Here is a 14,795-nt window from a genome sequence, read left to right on the forward strand (position 1 = left end):
TCCATGCAGTCTTAGCTGCACGCTCTGTGCATGCTCTTTCTGCACGCTCTGTACATGTTCTCTCCATGTGCTCCACATGCTCTCTCTTGCATGCTCTGTGCACGCTCTCTTTGCACACTGCAGGCATGCTCTCTCTGCACACCCTTGTGCATGCCCTCTTGCACCCTTTGTGCACGCTCTCTCTGCATGCTCCAGGCACGCTCCGTCCACATGCCCTCTGCATGTTCTTGCATGCCCAGTGCATGCTCTGTCTGCACACTCTGTGCATGCTCTCTCCACACATTTTGTGCAAGCGCTCTTCGCACACTCTGTGCATGACATCCTTGCACACGCTGTGTACGCTCTCTCTGCGCGTTGCGCACATGCCCTCTTGCATGCTCCCTGTTATGCTAACTCTGCACCTTCTGTGCACGCTCTCTCTGCATGTTCTGTACATGTCCTCTTCTACGCTCCGTGCGTGCTCTCTCTGTGCGCTGTGCGCACGCTTTCTCTGCACGCACTGCCTGCACGCTCCGTGCGTGCTCTCTCTGCACACTGCGTGCATGCCCTCTTGCACGCTCCATGCATGCCTTCTCTGTGCACTGCGTGCACTCTCTCTGCACGCTCCATGCTTGCCCTTTTGCACACTCCATGCACGCTCTCTCTGCGCACTCTGTACGTGCCCTCTTGCACGCTCTCTCTATGCTCTGCATGCACCCTCTCTCCCACACGCTTCCAGCACACGCGTGTGCTTTCTGCAGACTCCTTGCACACTTGTCCCAGCGAGAAAGCCATTAAAGCGACGCCCCAGGAAGATGGGGGACGGAAGAGGGGAGCTCCGGGTGGGATCAATAGCAAATTAGTGACTTTACGCCGAGCTGAACGATGCCCGGTGGCGGGAGCGGGGCCGTGCTGGTGTCCCCGCTCACCCCGCTCGCTCGCTGCCGCCGAAGCGCGCACATGTCCCCCCTGCTCAGGCGCTGATCTCCACAGCGTTGGCCTCCTCCTGCTCCCGGATGACGTGGACACCGGCAGTCCGCAGCAGCCGCGGGGCACCGCGGGAACGTGCCGGCGAACCCGGCGGTGACCTGTGCGTCCGCGTCGAGGCGGGCGAGCGTGCCGGCGAGCGATGGTAACGACGAGCCGAACGCCCCACCGGTCCCGGCGAGCGACCGGCTGCTGGTACCGGTGAGCTGGTGTAACCCGGTTCAACTGTGCCACGGGGCTCAGGGGGCGAATCCTCCTCTGCCTCCGGCGAGTCCTGCCAAAAGCCAAGGGCGGAGGAGCACGCAAAGCGTGCGAGACCTGGCGCTGCTGCGCGAAGCCGGCAACTACCGGTGCGCTACCGGCCGCTCACCTTGTCCTTGAGGATGTACAAGGCCACCGGGTTTTTGCGCTCATGCTCGCCGCTCCGCGGGATGCCCTCGGCTGCGTGGAGGCAAGGGGTCGGTTACCGCGCTGGCGGCGTTGGCGGTCCCCCAGCCGCCGCTGCCATGCCGGCACTGGCACTCACCCTCGTGCTTCAGGCGCTCCTCGTCCTGCTCGGCGTATTCGGAGGCCGGTTGCGTCTCCGCTTGCCGCTTCTCCCTGGAGAAGGGATAGGGGATGGGGCAGCACCGGCACCATGATGGGGGCAGCGGGGGGACTGCCTGCAGCTCAGCCGGGGAAGGGCCCAGTGCTGCGGTGAGGGAGAGATGGGATGGGGCGGGATGGGATGGGATGGGATGGGATGGGACGGGGCGGGATGGGACGGGATGGAGCAGGATGGGATGGGGTGGAATGGGACAGGAGGGGATGGAGTGGGACAAGATGGGATGAGATGGGACAAGAGAGATGGATCAAGACAGGACGGGATGGGAAGGGATGGGACAAGATGGAACAGGAGGGGATGGGGTGGCATGGAATGGGACAAGATGGGATGGGATGGGACAGGAGAGATAGATCAAAGCAGGACAGGAGGGGGTGGGATGGGACGGGATGGAGCAGGATGGGATGGGGTAGAATGGGACAAGATAGGATGGGATGGGACAAGATGGGGTGGAATGGGACAAGGTGGGGTGGGATGGGATGAGAGAGATGGATCAAGATGGGATGGGATGGGATGGGAAGGGGTGGGATGGGATGGGGTGGGATGGGAGGGGATGAGAGGGAGTGGGATGAGATGAGACTGAGCGGGATGAGGCAACACAGGACAAGATAAGATGGGGTGGGATGGGACAAGATGAGGTGTGATGTGATGGGACAAGATAGGATGGGAAGAGATGAGATGGGACGGAACAGGATGGGATAAGATGGGACAGGATAAGAGGAACCCCCTTTGGCTCCCGCGTGAACCCCAGCCATACTTCTTGGAGGGTTTCCAGCAGGCGCAAACAGTCACCAGGGTGACGAGGAGGAAGATGCCACCCGTGGAGAGGATGATGTAGAGGGAGCTCCGGCCTGGGGGAGAGGAATGAGGGGGGACACCCCCCAAAAAAAATTTTAGCTGGGAGCATCTGCATGGGATGAGCAGCCCTGGGGGTGTGGGAGGGGGGAACAGGTGGCTTACGGTAGACAGTGAGCTTCACGGGGATGCTGCGGCCGTGGCTGATGGGGTTCTCCACCAGGCAGCTGTAAACATCATCATCAGCCATAAGGACACGGGTGATGGTGAGGATCTTCTGGTCGGGGGAGAGGAGCAGGCGGGAGTCGTTGCTCAGCGGCCGCCCGTCCTTCAGCCACGTGTAAGTGGGCTTGGTGCCGTTCTCGTGCGAGCAATTGAGGGTGAAGAACTCGCTGAGCTCCAGCACCGTCGAGGAGGCCACCAGCACTTGCGGCTTCGAGATGGGGACTGTGGGCAAGCGGGGAACCACAGTGACACCGCGTCTCAGGAGATGGATGGGCCCAGGGGATGGGAAGAGGGACATCAAAACGCCACCGGGGATGTAGCTTGGCAGCATGGGTGGTTGAACCCCCAAAACCACCTCCCAGCTGGAGAAAGCCTTCCCAAAAAGTGGTCGGGGAAGACTTCCCAGTGGAGAACCCGATCTCCACTGCACGTCCTTCTTGCACTTACTGTCCACGGTGAGGTTGATGGTCTTCTCACCGGTGAAGGTGTCGTCGGTGATGGACACCTCCACCTCGTAAGCGCCTTCATCGGCCAGCTGCAAGGGGCTGATGAGCAACGAGCCGTTCTCCAGCACCCGGATGCGGTCACGGTAATCGGGCCGTAGGTTGCCGATGATCTCGGTGCCGATGGACTGGACGACGGTGACAGGTTTGTCACGCTTCAGCTGCCACTTGACCACCGGCTTGTCGGCGCTGGCGCTGGCGTAGCGCACCGACAGCAGTGCCGCTTTGCCCGCCGTGCCGCGGACCAGCGGCGTGGGGCTGGTGATGTTCACCCCCGCCAGCAAACCTTGGGGTGAGGAGAGACATGGGGTGCCAAGTCCAGGCAGGAGGCCTGATCCTCCAAACCAGGAAAAAAATGGGGAACCCCCTCCCGGAGCTGTGCTGAGCACCCCCAAAACGGGTCACCAGCGCTGGGGTGCCCAATCACTGTGCGGGCTGTTTGCATAACCCGCTGCAAAGACGCATGCATCGCCCCGAAAAGCGCATGGCGGCGGGGGGAAGCGGGGGTCAATGCAAGGCTTTGCAAAAATGCGTGCGTCGCCCCAAAAACTTGACGTGCGTGGGAGCGCTTCTGCCGCCGGGTTGATGCGACGCTTTGCCAAAATGCATGCATTGCTCCAAAAAACTGCATCGGGGTGTGGGAGTGCTCCCGCGTCCGGTTTGATGCAAAAAAGGCATGCATCACCCCAAAAAGCGCATGGGGCGTGGGAGGCAGGTCAGTGCAACGCTTTGCAGAGATGCGTGCGTCGCTCCCAAAAGGAGCATGGGGGGTGGGAGTGCTCCTGCGGCCAGGCTGATGCAACCAACCCTCTGCAAAAATGCGTGCATCATCCAAAAAAATGCATGAGGTTGGGAGACCTCCTGTTGCTGGGTCAATGCAAGCCTTTACACAAATGCATGCATTGCCACAAAACCTGCGTGGATGGTGGGAGCACTCCTGCAGCCGGGCTGATCCAGCCCTTTGCAAGGATGCGTGTATCAGCCCCAAAATTGCATGGTGGGTGTGAGCGCTCCTGCGTCCGGGTCGAGGCAAACCTTTGCAAAAATGCAAGATGCATCATCCCAGAAAAATGCATGGGGGGTGGGAGCCCTCCCGTGGCAGACTCGATGCAACACTTTGCAAAAATCTTTGCATTGCCCCCAAACTCAGCGTGGGAGTGGTCCTGCAGCCAGGTCGGTGCCACTCTTTGCAAAGATGCACGCATCACCCCCAAAATCGCACGGGGGTGGGAGCCCTCCTGTGCCCGGGTCAATGCAATGCTTTGCAAAGATGTGCGCATCGCCCCAAAAATTGCGGGGGGAGAAGGGGGATTTTGCCATCCCACCCCCAGCCCCGTCGGGTGCTCCTGTCCAGCCGAACCCAGATGCAAAACTGCATCACGGGGGTCGGTGCACGATGCTCCTCGTCGCTGGTTTTAAGCCCAAAAGAGCAGGGCAGAAGTGGAAAACCCCAGTTCTTTTGGGGGGGGGGATTCCCCAAAACAGCCTCTCTCCCCGAAACGCCGTAGCCCAGGGGTCCCATCCGCAAAGCTCCGTCCGGATGCCGTCATGCAACGGCGAACAAACCCCATATTGAAGAGGAGGGGAGAGTGGGAAAACCAGCTGGGGAGGGTGAAGCAGGAGCAAGAAAGGCGTTAAACAAGACTGAAAAGTCATGGGACCTATTGGTATGCAGCGTCCGTCCGTCCGTCCTCCCCGGCAGCGCAGAGCTCGGCCCCGAAAACATGCCCCCACCAGAAAAATTTAGGGCACCCCTATAGGGAAAACCCAGGCACGGACGGGACAGGGACGCGGCTTTTAAGGCATCCTTGTGCCCACTGCACCCCCAAGTGTTGCTTTTTAACTGTTTCTTCCCTTTTTTAACCCCATTGCTAATTTTTTTCTCCACTCCGGGTAATAAATTTGGGGGTTAATTCATAAATCAGGCAATATTCCCACCACCTACAGCACCCCTGGCTTAGGGATGGAGATCTCCCACCCTTCTTGGCTGGCTCTTGCTGAAAAAAAACCACCAAAAAATCCTCATTTTCCTACCATTTTGTGTAATAAATCCTTATTTCTCTGGATAAAGCACAGCAGCATTTTTGGGGGCCCCTGGCTGCAACCCAGGTGCTTTTTTTGGGGTGAAAATCAAAGCTGGTGGCATACAAAACCGATGCTTTGCATCCCCAGCTCATCTGGAGGGAAACGGGGCCTCCCCGGGGTCTGCTTTTGGGTCTAAACTTCGGTGAAATGGTACAAAGTTGTTGCAGGTGATTTTCCACATTTCTGGACCCGGGATGGGGTAGTTTGGGGCTCATTGAACCCCAAAATTTAGGGGATAAATGATGGCTGCAACTGGGGTTGCAGTGGGATAGGAGAAACGGGAGTGAACCTAGAAACAGGGTGAAAACCGGGCTTTTTGGGAAAGCTGAAGGATGGGTAAGAAAATAGATTTAGGGATGCTGAAAAACAAGCAAAAAAGGGTTTTTAGGGAAGCCGAAAAGCTGGGGAGAAGCTCAGAGGTGGCCGGTGATCGATCTACCCCCCTCCAGCAGGATCCGCTTGGCTCCAGAAAAGTGTTTTTCCCAGTTTTTACTCCCAATGTTGTCCCCTTTTTTCCTCTCCCAAGTGGAGGGGATGCTTGACAGTGCAGCAACCCCCCTCCCCCCAAATCCCCCTTCATCGGGTAGTACCACCCTCTTCACCCTCCCTCCGCCCCCCGCATCCCCCACCTGGATACCCCCAAAACCCATGGAAAAATAGGAAAAACCATGGAAAAATGGGAAAACCCCGTACCTGTGTGCAGCGCCAGGAGCCAGGTCACCGGCAGCAGGCAGGGGGGAGCAGGGTGGCCCCGCGGGGCGGCCGGCGCTCCCCACATTTTGGGCAGGCTCGCCCCCCGAATCGCTCCGCTTCCCCACTCTGGGCACGTCCCTCGGTGCTCCCGGCTTGGCGCCCTGCCCGGCTAATTTATTTTTTTTCCTTTTTTTTTTTTTTTTTTTTTTTGTTCTTTCCTTTCTCAATAGAGCCCTGTGTCCTGGTGGCTTTCGCCTCCCCGGCGGCCTCAAGCTGACATTTATTTGGGGAAAAAACACTCAGATCTGCAATTTTCCCCCCTCTACAGCCCCCCATTTCCATGCTTTCCCCATCCTGGAGAGATGCTCGGGGCCGGGGGCATCACCCCATCGAGCCGGGCTAAGGTTTGCCATCCCCTCTGCGGACATTTTAGGGCTCTGAGCATCACATTAGGTTGGGGGTTGCTTTTTTTTTGGGGGGGGGGGGAGAGAGCATTTTGCAAAGCTGGACCCTCCTGCAATGGAGCTCCCCCCTCTTTTTTTCTCTTCCCAGGCTTTAAAACGAAGCCGCGGTCGCATCGAGGCTTCGTTCCAGCTCCGGTGCCAATTAGCGCTGGTTTCCCGGGAGTCGCTGAATGGGGCAGCGGGGATGTGGGGCAGGATGCCCGGAGCCGCTTCCCACCCCCTCGCTGAGACCTGCCAAGCTTATCATCGCAGTGAGGCACCGCCCGCCCACGAGGAGGCTCCCCGGCCCCAGAAAGGGCTTGAGGCCCCCCAGCATCCTGCCCCCGTGGGGGGGAGGGGGGGGCGTTATGGGGGGATGCTACTGGGAGGTGTTTTGGGGAGGAATTTTTGGGAGGACATTATAGGGAGAGGCTGTCAGGAGGGATGTGGGGGGGCTAAGGGGGGATGCCACAGGGGGTGAGGGAGGTGCTTTGGGGAGATGCTATGGGGGGGCTCTTGGGGGAGGGCGCTGTGGGGAGATGTTGTAAGACGGTGCTTTGGGGGGTCAGGATGCTATGGGGGGCAGTGTAGGGATTTTGGGGGGCGCTTTCAGCGGGATGCTCTGGGGTATGATTCAGAGATGCGCAGGAGGATGTTTCGGGGGTGACTGGAAGGGGCGCAGCGCGGTCACTGCCCCCCGGCTCTTGCCCGCCCGCGGCGGGACGCGAACCGGTGACCTCGGGGGGATGGGAGGAACAGGCGGCTGCGCCGGGGCCGGGGGCGGGGCAGGAGCGGGCCGGGGGCGGGGCCGGGGGCGGGGCTGGGGCAGGGCGGGCGGAAGTGGCGCCGGGATTCGAAGCGTCGGTTGGGGCGGAAGTGGTGGCGGCCGGGCCTGAGGCGGCGCGTTGGGAGTCGCTCACCTGCTCTGCCCCTTCCCCGGGGCCGAGGCGCCGCGATGCCGCCCCCCGGGAAGGAGCGGCCCCGGGGGGCCGGGGAGCGCCCGGGGGGGCGTCAGGCGGGACCCCGGCGGCAGAGCTGGCGGGCGCTGGCCGAGCGGAACCAGAGCGCGGCCCCCGTGGGCGCCTGGGTGGAGAGCGCCCCGGGGCCGGCGGCGGAGAGCCCGGCCTCCGTGAGTGCTGCCGCGGGTCTTGCCGGGGTGTCCCCGGCCCCCCGGGAGCTCCGCGGGGGCGGCCGGAGCCGAAAACGCGCTTTGTCTCTGTTTGAGGGCAGCCGAGAGCACCGCTCCGAAGAATAATTTATTGTCATGATTTTGGGTCAAAAGCCACCGCGGTGTCCACGCAGCCTGGCATCCCGTTTACACAAGCCCCGAGCTGATTCCCCTCTAATTAGCTGCGGTTTTTAGGAGGAACACATCGCTTTTAACCATCGGTCAGCTGAGGAACCCAGCCGATGCCCTCATCAGCTGCCGTTGATTGCTTAATTACTCGCACTTTGCGCTTTGCACTTTTAGTTTTAGCTGGACCTATAGATTTTCAGCGTGTTACTAGAAGCTGCCTTCCAGTGTAGATAACGCAGCTAAAACGTAGCAGGCTTGTGGTCCCCACCACGTGAGTTTTTTTCCAACTATTCCCCGGTTTCTCCTTGGTTTGTCAGTGCCGGGTTTTGGGCTCACCCCGTAGCTTTGCATTTGAGGTTCCTGTACCGTACCTGGCTGACCAGTCCGCCCTGTATCGATGCTGCTCTTCGCCTTCCCATTCATCTGTAAAGGATGTTGGTGATCCGAGATTTTATTCCATGTTGCTGATTTAAAAAAAAAAAAAATTTTGAATGTTTCAGGGTCTGGAGCTAATCTCTGCTGTACCCCATTAGAAACACTTAAGAAAAATCTTTACTGATGCTTATTTCGGGGATTTCTGCTTTGAGGGTTATTATAAGAGGACTAAAAGTGTATTAAATATAGGATGATGAGTTCAGTCCCCTGTAATTAATGTCTAAACGTTACAGAAGCTCCTGCCCTTCTGAGATGATTTATTTCCATATTGTAATTTAAATCCTGAAAGGTTGAGATAATATATGGAAATGAATCATCTCCATATTCCACATAACTTCTGTCTCAGCACTGTGAAACTTCTGGGGGAGCCGCACTCTTCCTGACTGCTTCAGGGGGGCCTGGGTGCTCCCGGTCCTCCCCCAGCACAGGAGCTTTCAGGCGCCTTCAGGTGTGGATGAAGGTGCGCAGGGTTATCGGAGCTTATTTAATATACTTTTATACAACAGTGAATCATATTAAAAAATATATATGAATGCCTCCTGCATCAGAATCGCTAATGAGGTTGCCAACGGGGAGTGTAGCAAGCTGTCGATGGCACGGTTTCCTGTGGCTCTGGCTTGGTTTCATCGTTAACAGTGCAGATTTCTCCCCGTCTTTGTGCTTTGTTTGGTTGTGCTGAGCTTGCTTCGCTGCTGGTAACGTTCCTGGCAGTCAGCGGGATGTATGGAGCATCCGACCCTGCGTCTACTAAGTTGATTTTCAGACTCGCCCCTTTCCTCCATCCCTTCAGACTCTGATTTTTCCTTACTTTCGGCCGTGCTGCGGTGACAGCCAGCAGAGCGATACTGGTTTTCTTTGAACCATGGTAGTATCAGCAGAATTGCTTGGCATGACTTCAAGTGAGAACCTTGAGGAAAAAAAAAAAAAAAAAAAGCTGGCTTTTTTTTTAGGTCATCGCTTTTAATCTTTTACTTCAGATGGTAAAAACATTCTCAGAGCAGTAGCCCTGCCTGTGCTGTGCTCTGCAAAGCGCTTCCCTGATACACTTGGGCCTTCTTCTTGCAGAGCTGTAACGGGATCAGAGGCCAGCCTGTTCCTCTTGGATCTGGGCTTTGAATGTTTGAGCATCCTTTCATGGGAGCAGGGGCTGGGAGTTGCTGTATGAGGCTGCATTCCTTTTTCTTTTGTGTGCGTTGCAGAGGGGTAAAGGAGGAGGTGTGCACACTCCATATCTCGTTAGCTAGACTCAATCCAATCTCATAATAATTCAGTAGACATTGTCCAAGCTGCTATTGCACAGATTTAGAAACAAAACATCGTTAAGTTTGCTCTGGGTGCTGCTTGCCTGGCTAGTAGAGGCAGGTGTGGGGAGGGAGGATGGAATACAAGCTGCTGTAATGCTGCGATGTAGGAAAAATCACGTGAAATCGGTTTTCACCTCTTGCAGGCTTCAGCGTTTCAGGTGGAGGAGGAGCTGAAGGAGCAGCAACGGGAGAAGGCAGCCAGCCTGAGACGTTTCCAGGGAGAGGTGAAGCAGCGGGTGAACCAACAGGTCAGGATGCGAAGAAAGCAGCAGCTGCAGAAGTCGTATGAAGCAGTAAGCAGATCTCTGTCCCTGCCTCGCAAGGGGTCTTGCAGGAGAAACTCCTCTGAAACCAGCATAAGTTGGGGAAAAAAAACCCACTAGACCTCAAGTCAAGGTGTTAGTGAGAAAAAATGAGGAAACTCGTGGTCACAGCAGGGCCCATGGCCACAAATGGTGTCCCCTCAAACGAGGTCAGTGTGACACCTTGGCTCGCTCTGGCACTGAAGGAGCTTTATAAGCCCTTTGCCTCCCCACGGAAAGGTCGCTGGCTGTCTTGGGCAGCAGCAGAACAGAGTCCTGGTGCCCCGTGCAGAATTGCATGGAGTTAAAAAATAGCCAGGGCACAGTTGTGAATGATGTGGATGTCTCGTGGTTGCGTTTGGAGCAAAGCAGCTTATTTCTGCTATCCCTTTTCCAGGGCAGTCAACTAGTTCGCGAGCAACACTTTCACATTCCTGTTTCCCCCATGGGCTTGTTTTAGACTATCGTGTGAATATATTTAATCCTTTCTACTTTTAAACAATCTGCCAGGAAGACTTGCCAGAAACTGACTCTGGAGCGAGAAGGGAACGCACGGAAATGTCAAGAGTTTTGGCCACCCCTGGGGTGTTTGGGCTGTTTCCAGGGATCGGGAGGCATGGTTGAGTGGGGATGTCCTCACATAACTCTGCTAGCACCGCTGCAAACTGAAAGCCCATGGATGGCTTCAGGCCCTGAGAGCCTGAAGGCTTTTTGTGCCCCTCTAGGCATGGAGAGCAAAAATGTCCATCCCAAGAAACGCCACCAAATTGAGCCAGGAGCTCCCACGCAGCACGGGTGGTGTCCTGCTAGATGATACTTAGAGATTTGCACGTGGTTTTTTAACGCTGGGGCCTGTGTCCCGGCAGGCAGAGAGGGAGAGCTGCGTCGCCATGCAGTACTCGGACTCCGCGCTGCGCTTGACCCCCAGGAAGAACACGTGCCTGTTTCGGAGCCACCCTGCGCCCGCCATCTGTGGCCCCGGCGCTCGCGCTGTCCTGGCACAGCGGCAAGGGATGCCAGGCGAGCCGTTCCAGCAGCAAGCTGCCAAGGTGAGTGGTTCCCCTCCTGCATTTTTCATCCCTGCTTTGTCATGCTGGTTGCTCGTGGCTTGAAACGGAGGACAGGTAATGTTTATCTTTCTACCCTCTTTTACAACGCGTCCCTATTTTTTTTTTTTCATACTGAATGAAACATTGGCTTACGTTTTCACTCTAGTTTACTGCATGTTGTCGTACTCCTTCATAGCTCTTATCAGAGCCTCAAAACTGATAGCAAATGACTTCTTGGAGCGTGCTGTGGTTGTATTTGCCCTGCTGCTTGTAGATCTAGTTTCCCTCTGCACGCAGGGACTTGTTGCTGTGCAGGCGTGTCGTGTTGGAGAGGTGGCACTAGGTGGTGCCACCTCATTGCAGCAGGAGTATGGGATCACTAAGTCTTGGAAAACCTGCCTTAGGGACTGTTTTAAACTTTTTTTAATAGTGATGTTTATGCTGCATTTGGCATTTTATAAAGCATGTGTGTTCGGCTAGGAGCTGGAGTTACTCTGATTGAAGTACCGCTTCTCTTGGGGCGGAGAATCACTTCTGGCTGGACACCAGCAGGACAATTGGGGATCTGGGACTTCTGGCATCTCAGCAAAGTGTTTTGGGAGCAGATGAGCTGTCACCAAGTCCTTTACCATGCCTGAATCGGGATTTCAATGCACTGGGGGAGCTCTGAAAGACACTTTGGATTGTAGGTTACCTTACACCTGTTTGTGAAGCTAATTGTGTGTTGAGTTGCGCTCCCTTGGTAAAGCACCTTGGTTGGAGCATCTCTTCTGTGCAGCTAAACTTCTTGGTGTAGTCCTCACAGAAAGCAGCGAGTGACCGCTTCTTTTGTCTTGTCTTTACCTTCCCTCCTAACGGCAGCTTAGCAAAACGGTGAAGCAAGTTCGGCGCAGGCTGGCATCCTGCAAAACCGTGCCTCAAGGAGCAGGTCCCCCCGAACTCCCCGGTGGCGTCTGGAAGCGAGAGGTGAGTGAGGGGTGCCTGGTGTAGGGTAAGAGGAATTACCTTGCAAACTGTTCAAAGTCAGGCTCAAATTAGCAAATCCAGAGAGTAGTTCAGTGAGTTTCTCCAGCAGAAGTAAAACAAACTGGGCTTTTGTGACCCACCTGAGGATTAGCCCATCTATTTCGGCAGCCCGAGGGCTCTGTCCCTCTGTTCTTGCTGTCTTTCAGAGAAGGCAGCAGGATAAAGTGGGTGAAAACATCGCTGCTTGCAGAGACTAGCAAGAGATAAACTAGGAAGCAAGAATTCAAAAAATATTTTTTTAAAGGCTGAGATTGTGATCTGGTTACCTGGGAGGAATGTGATGATCAGCCCTCCCCTTAGGTGCCATTATTTCTTCAGCAAACCTCAACAACTCTTTTCTTTGCATCAATCCCTTGTTTTGTGTGGGTGGCAAAGATCTGGAGGGTTTTCCTCACCCAGGGCTGGCTTCTGGTAGAGAGTTGTTGGCATGCATCTGCTTTCCTCGAAGCAGTGCATAAGAGCCACATAAGGAGGTCAGTCCCAAGTGCCTCACCTTTTGTTCTGTTGAATTTCATCCTGCTTTTGTCACTCCAGTTTTCAAGAGCAGCTTTTTGTCACAGCTTTTATCCTGCTTTCTGTGCCAAGACCTTTCTTAAATTGTCACACTTTGTCTATCCGTGAGTCCTGGGGAACACCAGCAGCAACCCAACCTGGTATTTTGTCTTATTGCCTCCTCCAGAGCCAGTTTCCTGCCCATCTTGCAATTCTTCATTCCCATCTCTTTCTTGGGTTCATCAAAGGTGAAGTAGACCTTGACTGGCTGTTATCTAGAAAATACCTTTTATATAAGGGCTGGTCTGGCTCTTCCTCCTCTCTGTACTCTTGGATTTCTGTTCAAGGAAGTCAGCTTTGGGAACAAGAGTTACAGAAACTATATAATTACGGGCTTGAAAACCTTGTTATCTATTTCGGACACTAAACATACCTTCTGTTTAGGTCCTCAATGCATTCAGACTGCTCAGCAAGACGGAGTGATTCATTACTTGGCTATTAGTAGCACCAAAGCCTCCCATGAATAATACGGTGGCTGCCCATGCGAGCCAGAGGGTTACAAGAAGACAGCGAGCAGGATGCGTGGGAGTCCCCTGACGAGTTGTCCGCAGCAGTGAGAAACAAGGCTGGGAGGGATTGGGGGCCATGCTCCCACCTGAACCTTACTGCAGCTGCAGTTAATCTGTGCTCTCTTCACACCTCTGGGAAGGAGGATTTAACAGCTTCCCTAGGCAATTACTTCTGGGAGGAACGTATTGATTTATTGCATTACTCTGTTTTATTACTCCAAGATAGTAAAGGAAAAAAAAGTTCTAATATTAATCTGACTCTTTCTCCCTGTGTAAAGGTGTGCCATGTTCACAGCTAGGCGCGACAGCAGCAGCTTATTCCCTTCTCCTCAGGTGCAAAAGGCTGCCAGTGGACTTAACCACCCCAGTAATTGCTGCCGTAGCACACTGCCTTGCCCTTTGCATTTGTCCTTGTTGAACTTCCCTGTGTTGTCTATTCCACCTGATATCTTTGCTTTGAACAGAAGCTTTTTTAGCCTGTTCTCAGATAATTCTGCAACTCCAGGTGGCTTGGTGGGGTCAGCAAATGTAATCAAGATGCTTCTTTCTTCTGTCATCCAGGCCGATAATGAAATTATCAAGCGGAGCCCACCGAGTTCATACTCTGTTTTTGTGCAGTGCGCTCCTGAGACTGAATCTGGGTAGTGGTTTTAATCAGTATTGCATCTCCCATGTAATAGTTTCATCTAACAGATACTTCCTTACAGAAGTGTTGAATTAGGCCATGTCAAAAGCTAAGCCAAAGTCAAGATGCCTTCTGCTGCGCTCTTGCCTGAGGCCTCTTCTGTGGTAGAAGAAATTCAAACCAGCTAGACATGACTTGCTCTTGACAAATGTATGCTGGTTGCTGCTTATCTTGTTTTCTAGCAGCTTACAGGCAGTTTGCAAGATGATTTCCTCTTGTTTTTCCAAGTCAGGCAGTTAAACTCTTGAGGCTAACATCTTCTCTTTAGTATTTCCTTTCCCCTCTGTTATATATAGACAGACACTCGTGCCCTTTTCTGATAATCTGGATCCCCACAGATTTCGGGGGCAGGGGTCTGTTAGCAGCTTGCCAGCCACTCCTGGCAGTAACGCAGGACAGGTCCTGCCTTCTTAAAAACCTCAGCTCCTAGGAATGATCGTTTTCTTCCCTGTTCTAGTCCAAGATTTTTCTTGCCGCTGCCGTTAGCTCAGAGCAAGACTTTGGCTGAGTGCTAATGCCCAGAACACTGTTGTTCTTGGTGTCTGATAGCTGCCCTTCTGGAGTAGCAAGTCCTTTAGTCTCTCTTGCTAAAGCCTGACTTGTTACGTTGATCTGTCTTGTTCTACTTAGAGCTTTGGCCTTTCTGGCACTTATTTTGTTTTTTTGTCCTGGTGTGCTTGTGCTGTCTCCTGCGTGATTTCTTTAGTAATCTGACCCGTGCTCCACTTCCTCTGTGCTCACATGGATCGTGGGCGCAAGAAGAGCTTGGGATGTAGCCAGGGTTGTCTTGCACTGCGCTTCTTGCCTTTCCACTCCAGGCAGGTAATTTGCTCAGTTTAAAGGAACTGTTGCTTCTCCTTCAGTCCTGTTTTCTGCATTTTTCTTCCCTGCTCCCCTCTTTCTTCCCTCCAAAAAGTTGCATTCCCTGCAATCAGTAATCCAGGTTCCCAAAATTGTTGCTCTTCCTCCCTCCCAAACCTTTCTTTTTGGGTCAAGAACATTCCCAAGGTGATCACGTGGAAATGACCTGTCCTGTGTTCCAGAGGATCCTGTTCACCAAGTCTTCAGCCACTTTGCCTTTAGGGTTTGGTAGTCTGCTGTAGGTCCCCAGCATGACAGCACCCAAATTCTTTTCCTCAACTGATCATTCACCAAAGTTGTTTTTTTTCCTCCACAGTTTCATTTCCGTCTTCCTTCAGGGCTTCAGAGCATCCTTACAAAGCAATAACTGTTCCGCTCTATTCCCTTGTCCTCAACCAAGCAGCTCTTGTGTTGTGTTTCTGTCATAACAGGGTTGATGGAGTAATTCCTATGCCTATCAAATA

General features: G+C 54.3%; 1 protein-coding gene across 1 annotated transcript; it reads right to left on the reverse strand.

Annotated features, from left to right (window-relative positions):
* Positions 1–825: 825 nt before the first annotated feature.
* HEPACAM (hepatic and glial cell adhesion molecule) lies at positions 826–6,702 on the reverse strand. The gene is made up of 7 exons (XM_082010068.1): positions 5,869–6,702; positions 3,035–3,376; positions 2,528–2,809; positions 2,325–2,418; positions 1,493–1,566; positions 1,337–1,407; positions 826–1,240 (listed from the first exon to the last, which is right to left on the reverse strand). The coding sequence occupies exons 1-7, from the start codon at positions 5,951–5,953 to the stop codon at positions 953–955; spliced, it is 1,236 nt and encodes a 411-aa protein (XP_081866194.1). The 5' UTR covers positions 5,954–6,702; the 3' UTR covers positions 826–952.
* Positions 6,703–14,795: the final 8,093 nt, after the last annotated feature.

This window comes from Phaethon aethereus (genome assembly GCF_964289735.1).
Source record: "Phaethon aethereus genome assembly, chromosome: 23".
Taxonomy (NCBI): Eukaryota; Metazoa; Chordata; class Aves; order Phaethontiformes; family Phaethontidae; genus Phaethon; species Phaethon aethereus.